Source organism: Notamacropus eugenii, chromosome 3 (assembly GCF_028372415.1).
Source record: "Notamacropus eugenii isolate mMacEug1 chromosome 3, mMacEug1.pri_v2, whole genome shotgun sequence".
Classification (NCBI taxonomy): domain Eukaryota; kingdom Metazoa; phylum Chordata; class Mammalia; order Diprotodontia; family Macropodidae; genus Notamacropus; species Notamacropus eugenii.
In genome coordinates this window covers 57,489,310-57,509,386 of record NC_092874.1, presented here as the reverse complement: position 1 = coordinate 57,509,386, position 20,077 = coordinate 57,489,310, and the positions used below count along the sequence as shown (strand labels likewise).

The following is a 20,077-nucleotide window of genomic DNA, read 5'->3' as shown; positions in this document are numbered from 1 at the left end:
AAGTGGCTCTCCTGGAAAGCAGTTCTATTCTTAAAAATCCACTACAAGAATTAAACAAATTACAGATACAGAGGTATCCTACAGCTGCTGACAGAGGTAGGTAAGCCAGTCCCATTCCATTCACATTGACTCAGTAAGAATTTATTAAACCCTAAATTCTGAGAATATAATGATGAAAAACCTCACAGTTCTTGTCCTCAAGGACTTTACAATCCATGTGTGTGTGTGGGGGAGAGGAGCAAAAAAAGAGGGGAACGAAACATATACACAAATATACACAAATAGGTAGAGTATGTTAACGCTAAGAGGAGAGAGAGAGAGAGAGAGAGAGAGAGAGAGAGAGAGAGAGAGAGAGAGAGAGAGAGAGAGAGAGAGAGAGAGTGAGAGAGAGAGAGAAAGAGATCCCTTTTTAGCTACAGGGATCAGGAAGATTTTCCTGAAGGAGGTGACACCTAGGCATGGTGACAGGCAGGGAGCGGGTTCCATCCATGGAGGGAAGGTGTGCACATGTACATAGAATCACCGGGGAGCCATTAACAGTCCAATTTGCATGAAAATGTACAGTGTGTTCAGGGAAGGTGTGTGAACTAAATCTTGGGTCAGCCAGTGGAAGCTCTTCAATGCTAGCCCTTGAAATTTGTATTTTATCATGAAGGAAATGAGACAGTAAAGGCAGTTAAGGGAGCACCTGTCTGGCACAGTGGGTAGAGTGCCAGACCTAGAGTCAGGAAGACCTGAGTTCAAGTGTGGCATCAGACAATCACTAGCTGTGTGTGACCCTGAGAAAGTCACTTAACCCTGTTTGCCTCTGATTCTTCATCTGATAAATGAGCTAGAAAAGGATATGGCAGACCACTCCAATATCTTTGCCAAGAGTTGGACAGGACTGAACTACACCACCAGCAAAGATGGTTAAACAATAAGAAACTAGAATCTTTGTACAAGGCTCTTATTTGAATATTACTGGTCACTTACTTTGATACTAATGAGAGATTAGAGGCTTCATTTTGATGGTAATGTGATAGAGAATCTCTTTGCCTATACAAAGACTGCACTTTGTTTTCTCTTTTTTCCTTAATGGTATTTTATTTTTTTTCCAATCACAGATAAAGATACTTTTCAACATTTATTTTTATAAATTTTGAATTTCAGATTTTTCTCTTTTCCCCCTCTCCTTCTTCCTCTCCAAGACAGAAAGCAATCTTATATAAGATATACATGTTACAATCACATTAAACATATTTCCACATTAGTCATTCTGCGAAAGAAGAATCAGAACAAAAGGGAAAAACCATGAGAAAAAAGTGAAAATACAATGTTTTGATCTCCATTTAGATTCCACAGTTCTTTTTAAATGGTTCACATTTTCCATCACGAGTCTTTTGGGATTGTCATGGATGATTATATTGCTAAGAAGAGCTAAGTTTATCATAGTTAATCATCATAAAATGTTGCCGTTGCTGTATGTAATGTTCTTCTCATACTGCTCACTTCACTTAGCATCAGTTCAGGTAAGTTTTTCCAGATTTTTCTGAAGTCTGCCTGTTCATCATTTCTTATAGCACAATAGTATTCCATTATATTCACATACCACATGTTCAGCCATTCCCCAATTGATGTTCTTTCCCTCGGTTTCCAGTTCTTGACCACCACAAAGAGAGCTGCTATAAATATTTTTGTACATATGGGTCCTTTTCCCTTTTTATGATCTCTTTAGGATACAGACCTAGTAGTGGTATTGCTGGATCAAAGGGTATGCACAATTTGGTTGCCCTTTGGGCATAGTTCCAAATTGCTCTCCAGAATGGTTGGATCAGTTCACAACTCCACCAGCAATGTGTTAGTGTTCCAGTTTTTCCCCATCTTCTCAAACATTTATCATTTTTCTTTTCTGTCATATTAGCCAAACTGATAGATGTAAGGTGGTACCTCAGAGTTGTTTTAATTTGCATTTCTCTAATCAGTAGTGGTTTAGTGCATTTTTTCATATGATTATAGATAGCTTTAATTCCTTCATCTGTAAACTGCCTGTTCATATGCTTTGACCATTTATCAATTGGGGAATGACTTGTATTCTTAAAAATTTGACTCAGTTCTCTATATAGTTTAGAAATGAGGTATTTATCAGAAATACTAACTGTAAAAATTGCTTCCCAGTTTTTTGCTTTCCTTTTAATCTTGGTTGCACTGGTTTTGTTTGTGCAAAAGTTTTAAAATTTAATATAATAAAAATTATGCATTTTGCATTTCATAATGTTCTCTATGTCTTGTTTGGTCATAAATTCTTTCCTTCTCTATATATGTGACAGGTAAACTATTCCTTGCTCTCCTAATGTGCTTATGGTGTCATCCCTCATGTCTAAAGTATGTATCCATTTTGACTTTATCTTGATATTGGGTGTGAAATGTAGGTCTATGCCTAGTTTCTAGTTTCTGACATACTATTTTCCAGTTTTGCCGGTAGTTTTTTCTAATCAAATAGTAAGTTCTTATCCCAGAAGCTGGAGTCTTTGGGTTTATCAAACAGTAGATTTCTATAATCATTGACTACTGTGTCTTGTGTACTTAACCTATTCCACTGATTCAACACTGTATTTCTTAGCCAGTAACAAATGTTTTCCTTCTTTCCCATATATTATGTGGTCCCTGACATTTTCTGTCAACTGAATTTATTGGTAAAATCACCGCCTTCTTTTCTAATTACCTCCTCCGTCTGAGTGTAATGGAAACAATCAAGTAACTTGGAGTCAGGAAAGTCCTAGTCTCCAATCCCATCTGTAATACTTAATAGTTGGATCATCATGGCCAAATCATTTAATTTCTCAGGACCCATTTCTTCATCTGGAGCATGATATCTGTTATTACTTACCTAACTGAGTTGTTGTGAAGACCAAGTGAGTTTTTTGTAAACTCAAAGTGTTATATAAATGATCAGTTATTGTTGTTATGTTTAAGTTATACCTGGTTGAAGTACATTAGGGCTTAAATTAATGAGGATTTCAACTCTTGAAAATCTGCTATCTTTTTTTGTTTTCCCTAGAGTATTTTACCTGTTTGCATAGAGTTGTAAATACCCTTTCAAGTAGCACAGGAAGATATGATAATTTTAAAATGGGAGGACATCATTTGACTGATGCCATGTGAATATTTCTAAGAGCCTTACTCCTAGAAAGAGTTATTGGAACAAAGCTACATAGTGACCTATATGCACTGATAGTACCTATATTATAGTAGATACAATGGTACAAAGGCTTTGTCAAGATCTTTATCATGTCCCACTGTGAAGAGACTAGGCATATATACCCACATGTGTTTCTAGTGCCTAGTGTGTGTATATATATGTACATATGTATATATATACACACACATTCACATGTATTTCCAGTGCATGCACACAAACATGCACACATGTGTATGTGTGCACATGTGTATAGATATACATACATGTATATGTATTATATGTAATTGCATATTAAACTTTAATTATTATATATAATACGTACAATTAATAATTATCTGTAATTATATATATTAAGCTTTAACAGCTTAGAAGTGCACTAAGACTTTTGTAACACCCTGTATATGAAATCCTAAACCCTGGTACTTCTTTCATTTGCTTGGAGCATCCACTTTAAGAGGCATTTGGTTCCATTGTCCATGCACTGGGGGTCAGTTCTAGAACCAGGGGAGGTACAATGTACCTCAGCACAGGAACATCCAGTCTGCAAAAGTGCCCGTCTATGAAAACAACTTGTCAAAACTTGCTACGTCTGAAGTAATGACTTTCCACTGCAGACCTCAAGTTTTGTTTTGTTTTTTTCTCCTCTTGGATAATATAAATATTTTCATTTTTAGGGAATTTCTGCCATGCCTGATTCATTCTTACCTCTGGTCTTCAGCATTGTCACTTTGAAAACAAAGTAACTGGTTTGTAATTAAGCAGAGCTGAAGCAGGCCTTAAGATTTACTGAAAGCCCATGTTTTTCGTATTGATCCATCCTATGAGAACATTTCCTTTTCCTGAGGAAGTGCCTGATTCTGTTTTGCACAGCTCTCCCAATCCCAGGCAGAAGGGCAGGGTGACATTGGTATTTGGTCACAGTGTCATTGCTGAACTGTTGTAGGGCTGGGGCATCTGACACTTCCTGACTGATGGAGTGCAGATGGATGGAAGCTGTCTGGATGCTGGACAAATGTTTAGTAACTAGACAGAGTCAGGATTTATGATTCTAAATGTGCCAGTATGTCAAGGTCAAGACATATCTTATGTCAACCAAGAAGATGTACTTAAATGCATATTATTTTCTTAAATGATGAGCTTTTTCCATAGTCACAGCTTCCCTTCTCCCCCTGACTCTTTTAGCTCCACCACCAATATCTTGATGCTACACATGTATTAGTTGCGGGAGACTGGCACAATTTTAGGCCTTAAGATATGAAATCAAAGTCAACAGCCCTTTAATTTATCCTTATTTATAATCTGCCCCAGTGGAATAATGTTGTCATTGCCATTTTGCAACTAGATACACAGTGGCTGAGTCCAAACTTGAAAACTGAACTGGACAATAGGGCGATTTTTTAAAAAGCTTTTCATCACTTTTGTTTTTAATTACCTCAGTATTTCAACTGAATATATTCTCTCAACCTAAATGAGCTAAGAACAGCTAGTTGTTCCAGTGGATAGAGTACTGGCCTGGAGTCAGGAAGACTCATCTTCCTGAGTTCAAATCAGGCCTCAGACACTTACTAGCTATGTGATCCTGGGCAAGTAATTTAATTCTGTTTGACTCAGTTTCCTCATCTGTAAAAATGAACTGAAGAAGGAAATGGCAAACCACTCTGGTATCTTTGCCAAGAAAACCCCAAACAGGGTCACGAAGAGGCAGACACAACTGAAAAATGACTGAACACACTCATACACACACACATACACACACACACAAATGTGCTAAAGATCTTCATTGCTTAATTTTCCATGTCCTTTAAAGGGTGTGATTATTTCATAACTAAAAATTAGTCTAATGTTCTATTAGTGAGCAAATTCCAGAATTATCACCTCTTTACCTAAAGCAAAATCTATTGATTATAGAATAGCTGTGATTATTAAGAAATAAGGCACATATTTTGTACCTTAACGATAATAGTAGCAATAGCTAGAATTAATAGAAGGCTTTAAGGTTTGCAAAGCACTTAGTACATTCTTTTCATTTGAACCTCACAACCCAGGGAGGTAGGTGTGATAATTGTCCTCATTTTATAGACAAGGAGGCCGAGCCTGAGAGTGGTTAGTCAGTCTGCCCAGGTTCACACAGCTGGAAAGTGTCTGGGGAAGGATCCAAGCATGCGTCTTGCTGACTCCATGACACCAAGTTGCCGCTGACCACTAATTAAGGCTTAAGGAATAATTATTTTAAAAAGCCATCTAATGTTTAGCCTTACGATGTGAAGTATCATATATACTATATGATGATATAGTAAATAACAATGATATACTATGTATACATATGTATGTGTGTGTATAAAAGATAGTTATTTTCTGGACAGTCTGATTTTTGGGCCATCACTGCCCAAATCAGGACTCTTGATGTCGTAGATGCCCAAACCAAAACCTCAGATTCCCCACAGCTGTGTTGATCAGAACTCTCATTTTGGAGACAGGTCTTCCTATATAGAGAATTTTGAGCAAGATATTGTGCAATGCTGAACCTGGCTTAGCTTCCTGAGCAAGGAACTTGATCTGAAACATTGTCCAAGAATCTATCAGGGACTGTGCCATCAGGACAGGTTCAGCTCCAGGAAACCACTGACTAGGCAGATGCTGGCTTGTGATACCAGACTTAGAACCTCCTGATGGTGCAGTCTAAGCCACTAACTGGGGCACATATGCCCCCAGTCCATTTGCCCAGCAGACATGGATTGGGTGTTCAGCCAGGATGGGGGAGGACTTTCTTTCCTTCCAGGAGCAGAATGCAAAATTTCACTGCCCTCTAGTGTTAAGAGCCTTCCTTTTACTGGTGGTTAAATAGGTTCTCCAAGTGGTGACATTTAACTTTGCAGCTAGTTACAAGCTATAGGTTTCACAGCCTACAGATCTTAGATAGGTGGTTATCAGTGTGTGTTGTATCCCTGTGAAAGCCGGGGTCCTGTTAGAATGCATTTGCTCTCCATAGTACTTTTGGCTTCTTTTTCCAAGAAATCCACTCTTTCCTTTTTCCTAGCTGTGACCTGTGCTCAGGTCATGGGTTAGGGCAGATCATTACTCTTGTTATTCAAGAGTTTTGTCTCTATATAAATCTACACATGTCATAAATAACATCTATTTGTAATTTATAGCAGAATATATTATCTTCAAGTGTCTCAGTTTTTATTTTACGGTATAAAACTCTATTTCAAGAGATATATTACATTGTAACCTTAGAAAACTTTGATCTTTTTGCCTAAATTATTAATTTAGTACTTCAATGGATCCACAATATCATCAAAGCGAGTATTCTTTCCAGTGATACAGGGCATAACTCTAATACACCTTCTAGGCCTGTACACCTCATGCCCATGTCCTGTCTTAACCCTTCTACAGGGGCCCCATCCAGTGATCTGATTTTCCTCTTCATCCCTTATCACTGATTGGGGACCAGTGCGCCATGTGTGCTATCCATCTATTAGCCTTTCCATTTATGATGTAGTTAGCAAGCCTCCTTTTGGTTAGTGTCCTCCAGGCTGTTTTATGCTCATATTTCCTGATTTGTTAAGTGCTGTAGTCCATTTTCACCTCCCTTGCACCTTTCCATGCCTACTGACCCCTGATTTTTATTCTTTTGAAATTGTGCTATTCCAAAATTCACAGCCACATATCATGACCAATAGAATATGGGTTTTTAAAACATGAAATTTTTTTTTTTTAGGAAAAAGCTTGGGGGGTGAAGAGGTCATTGAAATCATTGTACAGTGTTCTAAATACAATCCAATCAGCTGTATTTTTCCAGTTAGATTCTAGGACCAGTTGATTATCCATATGCAACATCTATCAATAATAGATGTCATGATAGACTAGGTATGCACTTTACCAATAAAAAGTCTTTATCCATTTGTTTTTTCTCAGCTACACTGAGCTCCTTTGAGTGATTTTGAGTTGAGCTTAGTAGGTTCTGTAAAATTCCAGGATTTGATGCAGTCAGCATAATGTTACCTATAAATAAGAGTATTTGGAAGACTTCACCATAAATAGGGAATCCCTCTTACATTGGGAGTCTGAACTGGGTGTCTTTTATGATAGTGATGAATTCTTTTGATTAGCATATATCTACCTCTTTCATGATTTTCTTGATATTCATAATTGGGAAATTATCAATCAATCAATCTCTGATGTCTGTCAAGGGATCTTGTGTGAATTTAGCACACATATGGAAGTTGCTTTGTGAAAGAATTGCCATAAAGGCTGGCTTCTGCTTCAGCAAAGTAAATCCTTTTTTGTCATAAACAGCCTGTAAGGGAGAGGAGCCAAGATGGCAGAGTAGAAAGATACATATATGTTAGCTCCTAACCCACAGCCCATAAAATACCTGTAAAGAAGAACTCCCAGCAAGTTCTGGAGCAGCAGAAGTCACACAACAATGGAGTGAAGGAGATTTCTGTTCCAGAGAGACCTGAAAAACTGACACAAAAGGTCTGTCGTGCCCAGGACCTGGAGCAGAGCCCAGCCCTACCTTGGCCACACGGCACTGAGGGGAACAGATCCAAGCAGGCTTCAGGGACAGAATCTCCAGCAGCAGCACAGGTCCCTCCACCCATAGGTGCCAAAGGTCAATGAGAGGGTCTTTTCAACAGGGTGTCTCCATAACCCAGGTCCCCTCTGGAGGCAGCAGTAGAGGCAGCAGCTGACGGGGACTCCCAAAGCAGGCAGGAGCTGGGATCCATTGTTGAAGGTCTCCCAATAACCCCACTAAGGGAACTGAGCCCAGTGTGGCTGCCCTGCCCCCACCTGAGCACCTGAACTTAATCTCACACTGAATAGCAGCCCTGCCCCCACCCAAAGCCCTGAGGCTGGGAGGCAGCATTTGAATCTCAGACCCCAAGCACTAGCTGGGCGGATCTGGAGGCGAGGTGGGTGTGGAGAAGACACTCAGAAGTCAAGTCACTGGCTGGGAAAATGCCCAGAAAAGGGAAAAAAATAAGACCATAGAAGGTTACTTTCTTGGTGAACAGATATCTCCTCCCATCCTTTCAGATGAGGAAGAACAAGGCTTACCATCAGGGAAAGACACAGAAGTCAAGGCTTCTGTATCCCAAACATCCAGAATAAATATTCAATGGGCTCAGGCCATTGAAGAGCTCAAAAAGGATTTTGAAAATCAAGTTAGAGAGGTGGAGGAAAAGCTGGGAAGAGAAATGAGAGAGATGAAAGAAAAGCATGAAAAGCAGGTCAACACCTTGCTAAAGGAGACCCAAAAAAATGCTAAAGAAAATAACACCTTTAAAAATAGGCTAACTCAATTGGCAAAAGAGGTTCAAAAAGCCAACAAGGAGAAGAATGCTTTAAAAAGCAGAATTAGCCAAATGGAAAAGGAGGTCCAAAAGCTCACTGAAGAAAATAGTTCTTTAAAAATTAGAATGGAACAGATGGAGGCTAATGACTTTATGAGAAACCAAGAAATCACAAAACAAACCCAAAAGAATGAAAAAATGGAAGATAATGTGAAATATCTCATTGGAAAAACAACTCACCTGGAAAATAGATCCAGGAGAGACAATTTAAAAATTATGGCACTACCTGAAAGCCATGATCAAAAAAAGAGCCTAGACATCATCTTTCATGAAATTATCAAGGAAAACTACCTGATATTCTAGAACCAGAGGGCAAAATAAATATTGAAAGAATCCACTGATCCCCTCCTGAAAGAGATCCAAAAAGAGAAACTCCTAGGAACATTGTGGCCAAATTCCAGAGTTCCCAGGTCAAGGAGAAAATATTGCAAGCAGCTAGAAAGAAACAATTCAAGTATTGTGGAAATATAATCAGGATAACACAAGGTCTAGCAGCTTCTACATTAAGGGATCGAAGGGTGTAGAATATGATATTCCAGAAGTCAAAGAAACTAGGATTAAAACTATCACCTACTCAGCAAAACTGAGTATAATACTTCTGGGGAAAAAATGGTCTTTCAATGAAATCAAGGACTTTCAAGCATTCTTGATGAAAAGACCAGAGCTGAAAAGAAATTTTGACTTTCAAACACAAAAATCAAGAGAAGCATGAAAAGGTAAACAGCAAAGAGAAGTCATAAGGGACTTATTAAAGTTGAACTGTTTATATTCCTACATGGAAAGACAATATTTGTAACTCTTGAAACTTTTCAGTATCTGGGTAGTTGGTGGGATTACACACACACACACGCACACGCACATGCACACGCACATGCACGCACACACACAGAGACAGAGAGCACAAAGTGAATTGAATAGGATGGGATCATATCTTTAAAAAAATGAAATTAAGTGGTGAGAGAGAAATATATTGGGAGGAGAAAGGGAGAAGTGGAATGTGGCAAATTATCTCTCATAAAAGAGGCAAGCAAAAGACTTTTTAGTGGAGGGAAAAAGAGGGGAGGTGAGAGAAAAACATGAAGTTTACTCTCATCACATTCCACTAAAGGAAGGAATAAAATGCACAGTCATTTTGGTATGAAAACCTATCTTACAATACAGGAAAGTGGGGGAGAAGGGGATAAGCAGGGTGGGGGGGATGATGGAAGGGAGGGCAATGGGAGGAGGGAGCAATTTGAAGTCAACACTCTTGGGGAGGGACAGGATCAAAAGAAAGAATAGAAGCAATGGGGGGCAGGATAGGATGGAGGGAAATATAGTCTTACACAACACAACTATTATGGAAGTCATTTGCAAAACTACACAGATATGGCCTATATTGAATTGCTTGCCTTCCCAAAGGGAATGGGTGGGGAGGAAGGGATGAAGAGAAGCTGGAACTCAAAGTTTTAGGAACAACTGTCGAGTACTGTTCTTGCTACTAGGAAATAAGAAATACAGGTAATGGGGTATAGAAAGTTATCTGGCCCTACAGGACAAAAGAGAAGATGGGGACAAGGGAAGGGAGGGATGATAGAAGAGAGGGCAGATTGGTGATAGGGGTAATTAGAATACTTGGTGTTTTGGGGTGGGGGAGGGGACAAATGGGGAGAAAATTTGGAACCCAAAATTTTGTGAAAATGAATGTTAAAAGTTAAATAAATAAATTAAAAAAAAATAAACAGCCAGTAAGCAGTGGGCTCTTGTATTCTCTGCACTTTCCAGTCAAACCCCCTTTTTCATTGAGGGAAGTAAAATAAACATAGATCTGTGGATTATAAGATACCCTAAAGTGACTGTGTAGTGACTCCTGGTGCTTACTATCAGTGGGGAGAAAAGGACTGAGCTTGATACCCACTGATCACCAGTTACTTTGCTGAAATCTTTTGTTCCTGATAAGAGTTTTAAAAAATAACCTTGTAGAACTTTGACCTATAGTTGTCATTGTTTAGTTCACAAAAAAGAGATTCTTATTATCTGCTTTTCCAGTTAATCATGCATGAGAAAGACTGAAAATAGGGATGAAATGGGGAACATGAGCATGATAATAAAGGAAAAATCAGATTGGAAAGAAAGCATATTCTATCTTCACCCCTTGCTTGCTAAGACAGTATGAACAACATCTGTGTCAATTTTCTGTAACGTTCATCAGAGAGTGACAGAAAAGTGACAAAAATTCATTTTCTTAGATTCCAAATATGGAGAGTGAAGGCTACAGACTCCTTTATATATATGTTTTAATGTGTATGTGATAGAGTTTCTTTCTTTTTTCCACAGGACCTCAGCATGGTTGTGGAGGATATCTGACAAATGCAAGTTCCACTTTTAGTTCTCCCGATTCTAATGCTGACGGCAAATATGACAAGAATTTAAACTGTGTATGGATCATCACAGCACCTGTCAACAAAGTCATTAATCTGACCTTCACTGAATTTTCCCTAGAAGCAAGGACTTATCGAGGATGCTTTTATGACTATGTAAAGGTATGGAAATCAGGTTTGGAACCAGATACTACTAATCACAGCCTCCAATGGCAGGATGCCTCACTTTACTGCCCCTCTGAAAGGTTATAAATAAATTGACTTCTTATAAAACAATTTATTCTCCAATTGGCTTAGGCTATAATTTCAGAGATACCTTATCTCTATTTCTGATTGATCTTTAATTAGCTTTGCTTAGAAGCAGGAAGTTGAAGATATAGACTAGAGTTCTGGTGAGAGCACATACCAGCAGTAGAAATTGAAGCCATGAGAATAGATAACCTCTGTCAGAGAAAACATAGACAGAGAAGAGCAGTCGACTAAGGAGCAGTTTGGGGAAATCCTCATAGTTGCAGTGGGATAAGCGGAACCAGTGAAGAAAACAGAGGTTACTAATAACAATATGACACATGTCCAAGCCTTGGGCTTATACAAGTCAGGCTCTATCTTGGAGCAGGTGTCTCCTCCTTGTAGCTTATGTATTTGGCTTGCTTTGGCACCACTCATAGTTTCCTCTGGGAACTATAAAGTATAACTCATGTTTGGATTTCAACAAATGTGATAAAATAATCCTGGTTCTTATGCAAGTACTCAAGATATCAATGCATATTTGGCACAGGACAGCCTTTATTTCATCTCATATGAAGAATATAGGAGGAGTCATCCCAGTCCGTAAACAATATCATTTCCTTCCCTCTTAAATAAATCTCACTTTCCTCTCAGGCACCTATATAGGCATCTAGACTCCTAGCCTCATAGTACATACTCCTCGTCCTAAAACCAAACTTGAGGCCACACAAGCAGCCAAGTCTGATGAGGGTTCTTCTTCACTCCATGGACACATACATACTTCCAGTCTCCTGGGATTATCTCAGAAGCTAAGGTTAGATGAGACAGTTTGTCCAGTGAAAAGGACAAAGCTTCTGGAGTCAAAGTAACTGTGGATAAATCAAACTACTGGTGCTCAATACCTATTTCCTAACAAATCACTTAACCCTCCAGGCTTCAGTTTCCTCATCTGTAGAATGAGAGGATTGAATCAGATGGCCTGTGAGGCACCTTCTAACTAAATCTACGAACTTAGTCACTTGAGGTTCCTTTCTCCTGCAAGTTGCAGGTTCGTGTACTTTCCTTTGGATTACTGAAGAGATGCTCCCTTTCCCATCAGATCTATACTATTCAAATAGCTTATTTTAGAAGCAAATGGTAAAGTCTAATTTTTTTTACTCTCCTGTATCATAGCTAAGGCATAGTCTCAGAGGCTCATAGGTTTAGAGCTGGACAAGACCTGGATCTAATCCCCTCGTTTTATAGATGGGGAAATTGAGGGTCAGAAACAAAGGTCACATTGAGTAGAAAAACTCAGACTCAAACCCAGGTCCTCTAAGTCTAAATTCTGTGCCCTGCCCAGAGCTCCTCAGCTTTGGGGTCACCAGACCCAATATTTGGGCCAGAATGCTTGATCCTTCTTTAGGAAGCTAAGGAACTCTGCTCACTCAGCAACACTGTGTCATTCTCCACAGCTGTCATCCCTTAGGCTGAAAGGTTAGAAAACTGGAATTTATAAGACGCTAGGTCACATGACTAATCTCTCCTGGTGCTGATTGAGAGAGGTCTTACCATTCACTCTCCCTGCTATGATGGATGATGGCAATGTAACTGAAATATACCTCTGCCCCAAGGCTGTCCTTAGCAGTTCTCAGGTTGGTCAAGGTGGGGAGCGGCACTGTGCCAAGGCTGACCCCTCTGCCTCCTCCCACTTTGGACCCAGGTCCACTCTTAAGTCTCTTAGTTCTGGTCATCATTTAGCTCTCTCTTTCATCTCCCCTCTCTCTTTTCTCCTTTACCCCTTCTGTTCTCTCTCTCTCTCTCTCTCTCTCTCTCTCTCTCTCTCTCTCTCTCTCTCTCTCTCTCTCTCTTTCTCCCTCTCTGTCTGTCTGTCTGTCTGTCTGTCTCTGTCTGTCTCTGTCTCTGTCTCTCTCTCTCTCTCTGTCTCTCTCTCTCTCTCTCTCTCTCTCTCAGGTTTCTGAAAAGGATCAACTTTTCAACTGACCCCTTTTTCATAGGCACAGGAAGAATGTATAGCTCCAAATCAAAGTTAATGAACCTTAATGACTCATTGAATTAAGTATACATAAGTCTTCATGTACTCAGAATCAGGAATAGACCATAGTACTCTCAGTGAGGTGCCAATGAAAAATACAAAGTCCCAAATGAAGGGTCACTTCATCAGAAAAATCATCAATTTGGGGCAACGAGGTGGTGCAGTGTATAGAGCACTGGCTCTCAAGTCAGGAGGACCTGAGTTCAAATGTGGCCTCAGATATTAGCTGTGTAATTCTGGGCAAGTCACTTAACCCCAACTGTGAAAAAAATGGAAGGAAGGAAGGAAGGAAGGAAAGAAGGAAGGAAGGAAGGAAGGAAGGAAGGAAGGAAGGAAGGAATGAGGGAGGGAGGGAGGGAGGAAGGGAGGAAGGGAAGAAGGAAAAGAAAGAAAAGGAAGGAAGGAAGAAAAAGAAAGGAAGAAAGAGTCATCAAATCAATCAGTTTTCACTTATCAATGCTCCATATTAATACAGGTTTACAAAGGAGCTTTCCTTACCATTACCACCATACATTGAAAAGATCCCTAAAGTTGAAGTCAGAGGATTTTTATTTCAGTTTTGGCTCTGTTATTTATACTTTTGTAAACTTGGGCACATCATCTACCTTTTCTGAGCCCCAGTTTCTTACCATTTCTTAGAAAATGAGAGGTTTGAACTAGGTGACCTAGATTTCTAATCAGCTCTAAATCTAGGATCCTATGGACCCTATGGGTTATTAACACCCATTTTATAGATGAGTATGGAAGTGTTATGAACACCCATTTTAATAGATGAATAAACTGAGGCTCAGGGGATTTAGATGATTTAGCCATAGTCATCTAGAAAGTATCCAGCGGTGACTCAGAAGATGGGAGACACCAGAATAACATAGCTTTGGGTTGAGTAGTCATCAGTATGTGTGTCATATATTGCCCAGGAGGATGAAGAAGTCATTGGATTTAATGCAGAGAAAGTCATCAGTGACCTTTAGGAAAATATTTTCAATAGAGTGCTAAAAGCAGAAGCCAGATTAGAGAAGGCTAAGAAGAGACTGCAGATGTCAAGTTACTTTGATTCGAATATATATATATTCTGACAGTGAGACCAAAAAGGCTGAGTTGTAGGGCTGACCACTATAGAAGTTATTTTAGAATAGGTTACTAAAGTATACCGTGGAATCACCTCCTCGTAGGGTCTTTAAAATAAGACAAAATAGGTACGAATTTCATTAAATTCTTAATATTATAGTTCTAGTGGTAGACAGAGGCATTGAGTAGTTCCATTCTCAAACACTGTGATACATCAGTATCGTTAAAATCTTCAGTGAGAGGCCCTAAAAGAATTGCCTGAAGTAGTTAACAGAATTTTACCATTTTAAATCTAAGAAACTGCTTTTGTTTCCAAGTGTTGCTGTGTTCTTAATAAGCACTATAAAGATGTCTTGCCTTGCTTTACGTCTTAGTGACAATGGCAAGGATGGGAATAGTTTCCCCTCCTCCAAATGTTCAATGCCCTTCAATTCCTTATTTCTTTTAATGATAACACTACTTCCCCAGTCACCCAAACACAGAACTTTGGGCTTGTTCTTGACTTATCCCTTGTTCTCATCCCATATGTCATACACTAAGTCATTTTAATCATTCCTTTGGATTGTTTTTTGTCATTACCACTTCTTTGCCATTTCTACTGCCACTACCCTTGTGTGAAGCCCTACTCCCTTGAACTGCATTTTTGTCATTGCTACCTAACTGATCCCCTGTTGCTTGTCTCTTCCATTTATAATTAATTACCCAACCACCACTAGATTAATCTTTATAAAACTACCACTTAAATCATGTCACTCCACTACCTAATTTTTTGATTGATTTTTTTTATTGATTTCCCCACTTCAGACAGCAGAAAACCCAAATTGTTTCATCTGACTTTGAAGGGTCTCTGAAAATTGACCTTACTCTGCCTGTCCAACTCTTTCAATAATAACTAATAATGTTTAAATGCCTTCTGTGTGCAGAGCACTGTGCTACCTTGTAGGGGAGATACCAAGTTTAGATAATAAATAGTCCCTGCCCTCATAAAATTTTGTAGGGTGTAAGACACCAACATGGAAAATTGTAATACACAATATTAAATGCCAACTTTAAAGAGTTACAAAACCTAGAACTATAATAGATCTAAGAGTGAAGGTGATTAGTGACCCAGGAGACCAAGAACAAATCCTAGTGAAGGTGACATTTGAGTTGAGTTTTCAAGGATGGGTAGGATTTTAGCTGACAAAAAGAGAGAGGAAATATATTCCAGGTATGAGCAGAGGCATAGACAGAGGTATATAAAAGCAGAGTGAGTGTGTCAGGGCCAGAACAATTTTTCCGAAAAATTGTGTGTGTGAAAGGGAGTGATAGAAGATGTGCATGGAAAGAAAGGATGGTGTTGGGTTCAGCTTTGATTCTGGGGGGAAGGAGTTTGAACTTTAATTAGTAGGCAATAGATATCCATGAGAGATAGTTAAGCAAAGTAGTAACTTGATCTTTTCATAAGAAAGATAAAATTCTGGAAAATATGTGAAGGATGAAATGGCTGGGGAGAGAATGAAAGCTGAGTAGACAGAGACTTAGTTCAGGGGGCAAGAGGCTCAGTAGTGTGATTAGAGTGGAACTAGAGAGGAGTGCATGAGTATAAGAGCTGTGAAGATGAAATCAACTAAACTTGGTTTTCCAATGGGAAACTGGTTGCTTAAAGTAGCAGCAATAAGACATGAAGCCATGATGATAAGGAGCAAACTTGGGTCATTGACCTGTCTACTATACCTAGAAAGATAGGTATAGCAGAGAAACATATACTTGGAAGAACAACATGGACCTGTCCCTTCACTAGTATTGGGAGTTATGTGGACCACACAAAACTAGGCAGGAAGGAAGATAAGACCCATCATTGTGAGACATTGATTGATACCCTCTACAACAGGGAGGAGTCATTGTTTAATGGTTAAGTTGCTCAGGTATAAGTACATTCTTCATTTTTTTTTTTAACTGGGACAAGTGAAACCTGTCCTACGTTCTCAGACTAAGCCAGAATGCTTGGAAAGGAACTGAAGTTTCCTTCAAATGAACAGGAGATTTTATTCAATATTCAATAAATATTTATTAAGTGACAACTATGTGCCAGGCAAGTAAAATACAAATAAGAAAAAGCAAGACTGTGTCTCCCTTCAAGGACTGTTAGGACAATCTAACGGAAGTAGATAAGACACAAAAGGAAGCTGGAAAGCCAAGGAAGAGGCCACCCCAGAGGGTTCCCAGTGTGGGGACACCTTGTTTCATGGAGCTCAAACAAGGCAGAGCTGTAGATAGAAAGCTGAGAGTGCATGGAAAGTCTAGATCCTGCCCTTCTAGAAAAGAAAGCTTTGGGCAATGTTAATACTAGCCCTCCAGTTAGAGGGGAGAGGAAGCCAGGTAGTTGGGAAGGCATTAAGTATCCAAGATTGGGTTAGCAGCACAGTGAGATCTCAAATGATCAGCTTATCCTGGGAGGGACACCTTGGAGACTGAGTTTGAAAGTCCAGGTCCTACCTTCTCTAAAGGAAAGCTTTGGGGAGAATTTAGTGTTCTTGTTCTGTGGAGTCCAAACCAATCAGAGCTGCATATGAAAGCTATGAGCCAAGACGTTCCCGTGGTTTCCTTAGAAGCATGAGCCAGAGAGATCTTGTGAGATTACCCTTCTGAGAAAACACTGTACCCCAAGTCAATCACACATTTCCCAAGTCCTACTCCTTTGCCTAATGAGGCATAGACTTGATGATGGTGTCTCAAAGGCTATTCCAATAGCATATGCATTCTGCCAGATCCTACCAAGCTGGAAAATACAACCACTAATAGACTTTATTTCAGTTGTCAGAAAATCAGGGTAGATAAGGAGTGACATCATCTTAACGGTGACTTCTTTAGGTCACAGTATCTTATGAAATTATCTCTGTTATTTAGTATAGCAGGGTTGTGATCTGTGTCAGTGCAGAGAGGACCCCTGACAAAATAATGGTCCTTTTGAAATCTCGTACTCATCAGAGTACCTAGAACAGTACTGAGAACATAGAGGAACTCAAGAAATACCAGATACATTGGATCTATGGAGAAAAGAGCTAAAATGTAAACTTGCAAAAGATGTAGACTGTATCTGATAGAGAAACATAACTGTGGGATAATAAACTCACATGAGTGTTTGAATCTGTCATTTAAATCCCCAGCACAGCAAAGAGTTGTTCCAGGATTCTTAAGTTCAAAATTATCTTTGCAAAAAGTATTTTTTGTCTTTATAAAAAATGTTTTAAAATGAGGATGACAATGAAAGCAAGAACTCTGTAAACTTTAAAGCATTATGTAGCTGTGAGTTGTTGTAGTATTATTATTTTCAGCATAGTAGTGAAAATACTTTTTTAATGGTGCTTCTCATTGCAGAGTAATTTTCTAACATCGCTGTGTTTCCTGGAAGACAATAAGAATAAATATTAGTCTTATAAGTAACCCTTTAAGATTTGCAAAGCTCTTTGCATATCTGTCTTATGTGGCATGCCAAAACATTTGATCGAAGAGCAGAAGTTATTCAACTCTAATCTCTATGTCCATATTCAAGTTGGTGCAGTCCAGCTCAGCTATTCACAATAAGTACATCAGTATGACTTTTGAGATAGCTGGCTTTTAGGGTTATTAAGATAACTGTTCCTGTTGAATTATTTATTGCAGCAAGCAAATTTCCTTCAAATGAAGTAGCATTCTTTTTTACATTTTGCTTTCCCCTTCCATATTACTGGCACAAAAAGTCTTGAAGGTCTTTCAGAAATGCCAAAAACCTTAAAATTTTGGGAATTAAATTATTAATACTAGAGATTTAAATTGAGCATACTTTGGCAATTTCAAAATTAAGGATTCAACAACTGTAAATTGTCCAACTCATAGTAATATTAATTGCATCATTATTACAGTGTGTCAATACTTTAAAAGACCCACTGTTTCCTTTATACTAATATTCCCTTCACCCACGTAAAACACAATTAATCCTTCTCTCTTAGCTGATGATGTTTATAAATCACTTGCCTGAAAAAACTCACTATTTTGCCAACATGATGATGTGCCCATTCAGATACTGCTGGGTTATTTTGGGGATGTTATGAGGGGGTCTGCTCTCAGACTTTTTGGTTTGATAGTATCTTCCAGACTTTGGGTCTACTGGAACACTTCAGGAGCCCAGCTTCACATCTATTATACTGATGTAGGACTTTGATGGAGGATTCTTACAATGTACTTGTCATATTTATATACTTACGTGTAATCGCTTTGTTGTATTCTGCTATTGAAATCTTAATCATGATGTTGCCAGACCTTTTTTGTTCTCAATTTCTATCTTCAATGTTTCACCCAGAAGAGCAGCGTAGCACCCCCTAAGCTGCAGAGACTGTGCCCAATTAAATTAGTAGGGGAGGTTTCCTTCATGGGATCTCCCAATACCAGCAAAGTTACAGGTTAGTTAGTCCCCATTCCACTATTTCCACCAGCATGTCACTTATAGACTCACAGAAACCTTAACATTGGAAGAGACCTCAGCGACCACTTAGTGCAGTCTTGACCTGACTAAGAAGCCCCTTTCTAACATCCTCAACATTTTCTTGAAGACCCCAAATGAGGAGGGGATCCACAAGCTCTTCACAAGTCATTTCTACTTTGGAGAGCTCAGATTGATAGGAAGAATTTGTTTTACACTGGGCTGAGATCTGCTTGTCTGCAACTCTCAGTCATTCTAGTTCTTTCTGCCTTCTGGTGCCAACCAAATAGAGGGAAATTCTCCATGCTCATTAGGAAGGAAGGAACCGCCATCTAGTGTTGAAGCTGTTTATTTCTATTTTGAACTTGGTTTTGTTTTGTTTGTTTGTTTTGCCATTTCTGCTTCATTCATTCGGGAAGCATTTATTAAATGTCTATTTTATTTCACACTTTAATGTCTTTTTATACCACTGATCACATTAGTAGCTGTAGTTCTGCCCTGAGGTCCCTGAAACATCTGATACCTTAAATTTAAAACTTTAGAGACACATCCCATGCCTAAAACAAAAATAACAGTGTCCATTTGTTTAGTAATACCATGAAGAAGGAGAAAGAATTCTGGACTGAATATCAAAGAGGTAGATTATCTTTGGGTAGCATCTTATTTAACTTTTTTCCTAACCCAGTAAGATTATGTGCATATAAATCTGTATGGCTGTCTCTGCAGTTGTGGATATAAATGCCATTAATTTTTATCTAATTCTCTATTGGGGGAGGGGCAGCAAGGTGGTACAGTGGATAGAGTGCTGGCCTGGAGTAAAATAAATCTTCCTGAGTTCAAATATGGTCTCATACACTTATTTACTGGTTACTTAACCTTGTTTGTTTCAGTTTTCTCACCTGTAAAAAATGGACTGGAGAAGGAAGTGGCAAATGACTCTAGTATCTTTGCCAAGAAAACCCCAAATGGGGTCATAAAGAGTCAGAGATGACTGAAAAACGACTGAATGTTTACAGATTTTCTATTGATTTAAAAAATAGAACAATTAAAAATGCAAGATTGCTGAGAAGTCAGTTTAGATGTATCATGTCTCTGCATATCCTCTGAAATTCATTTCAATAAGTTTGACATTTATGAAGCATCTACTTAGCTGTGCTACACTGGATACTGATGATGCCAGCATGACAATGGTAAATACTCTGGCCTCATTGAACTTAAAGCATAGATGATCATCACGCTAGCCTGTGAGAGTCAGCATGGTCTAGTGGGTAGAGCCCTGGACTTGGAGTCAGGAAGACTCGGGTGAGAAGCTCACCTCAGGCAGTGTGACTGGCCTCCTTGGGCTACAGTTTCCTTAGCTCCAGAATGGGGGGGAGCTGCATTCAGTGGTGCCTAAGGTGCCTT

General features: G+C 39.0%; 1 protein-coding gene across 1 annotated transcript in view; it reads left to right on the top strand.

Moving 5' to 3' along the window:
* CUBN (cubilin) overlaps positions 1 to 20,077 on the top strand; it is a 290,873-nt gene that overhangs the window by 261,522 nt on the left and 9,274 nt on the right. Inside the window, exon 60 of the mRNA XM_072651627.1 lies at positions 10,858 to 11,063. Within this exon, the coding sequence (XP_072507728.1) occupies positions 10,858 to 11,063 (206 nt within the window). The remainder of the gene's footprint in view (positions 1 to 10,857; positions 11,064 to 20,077) is intronic.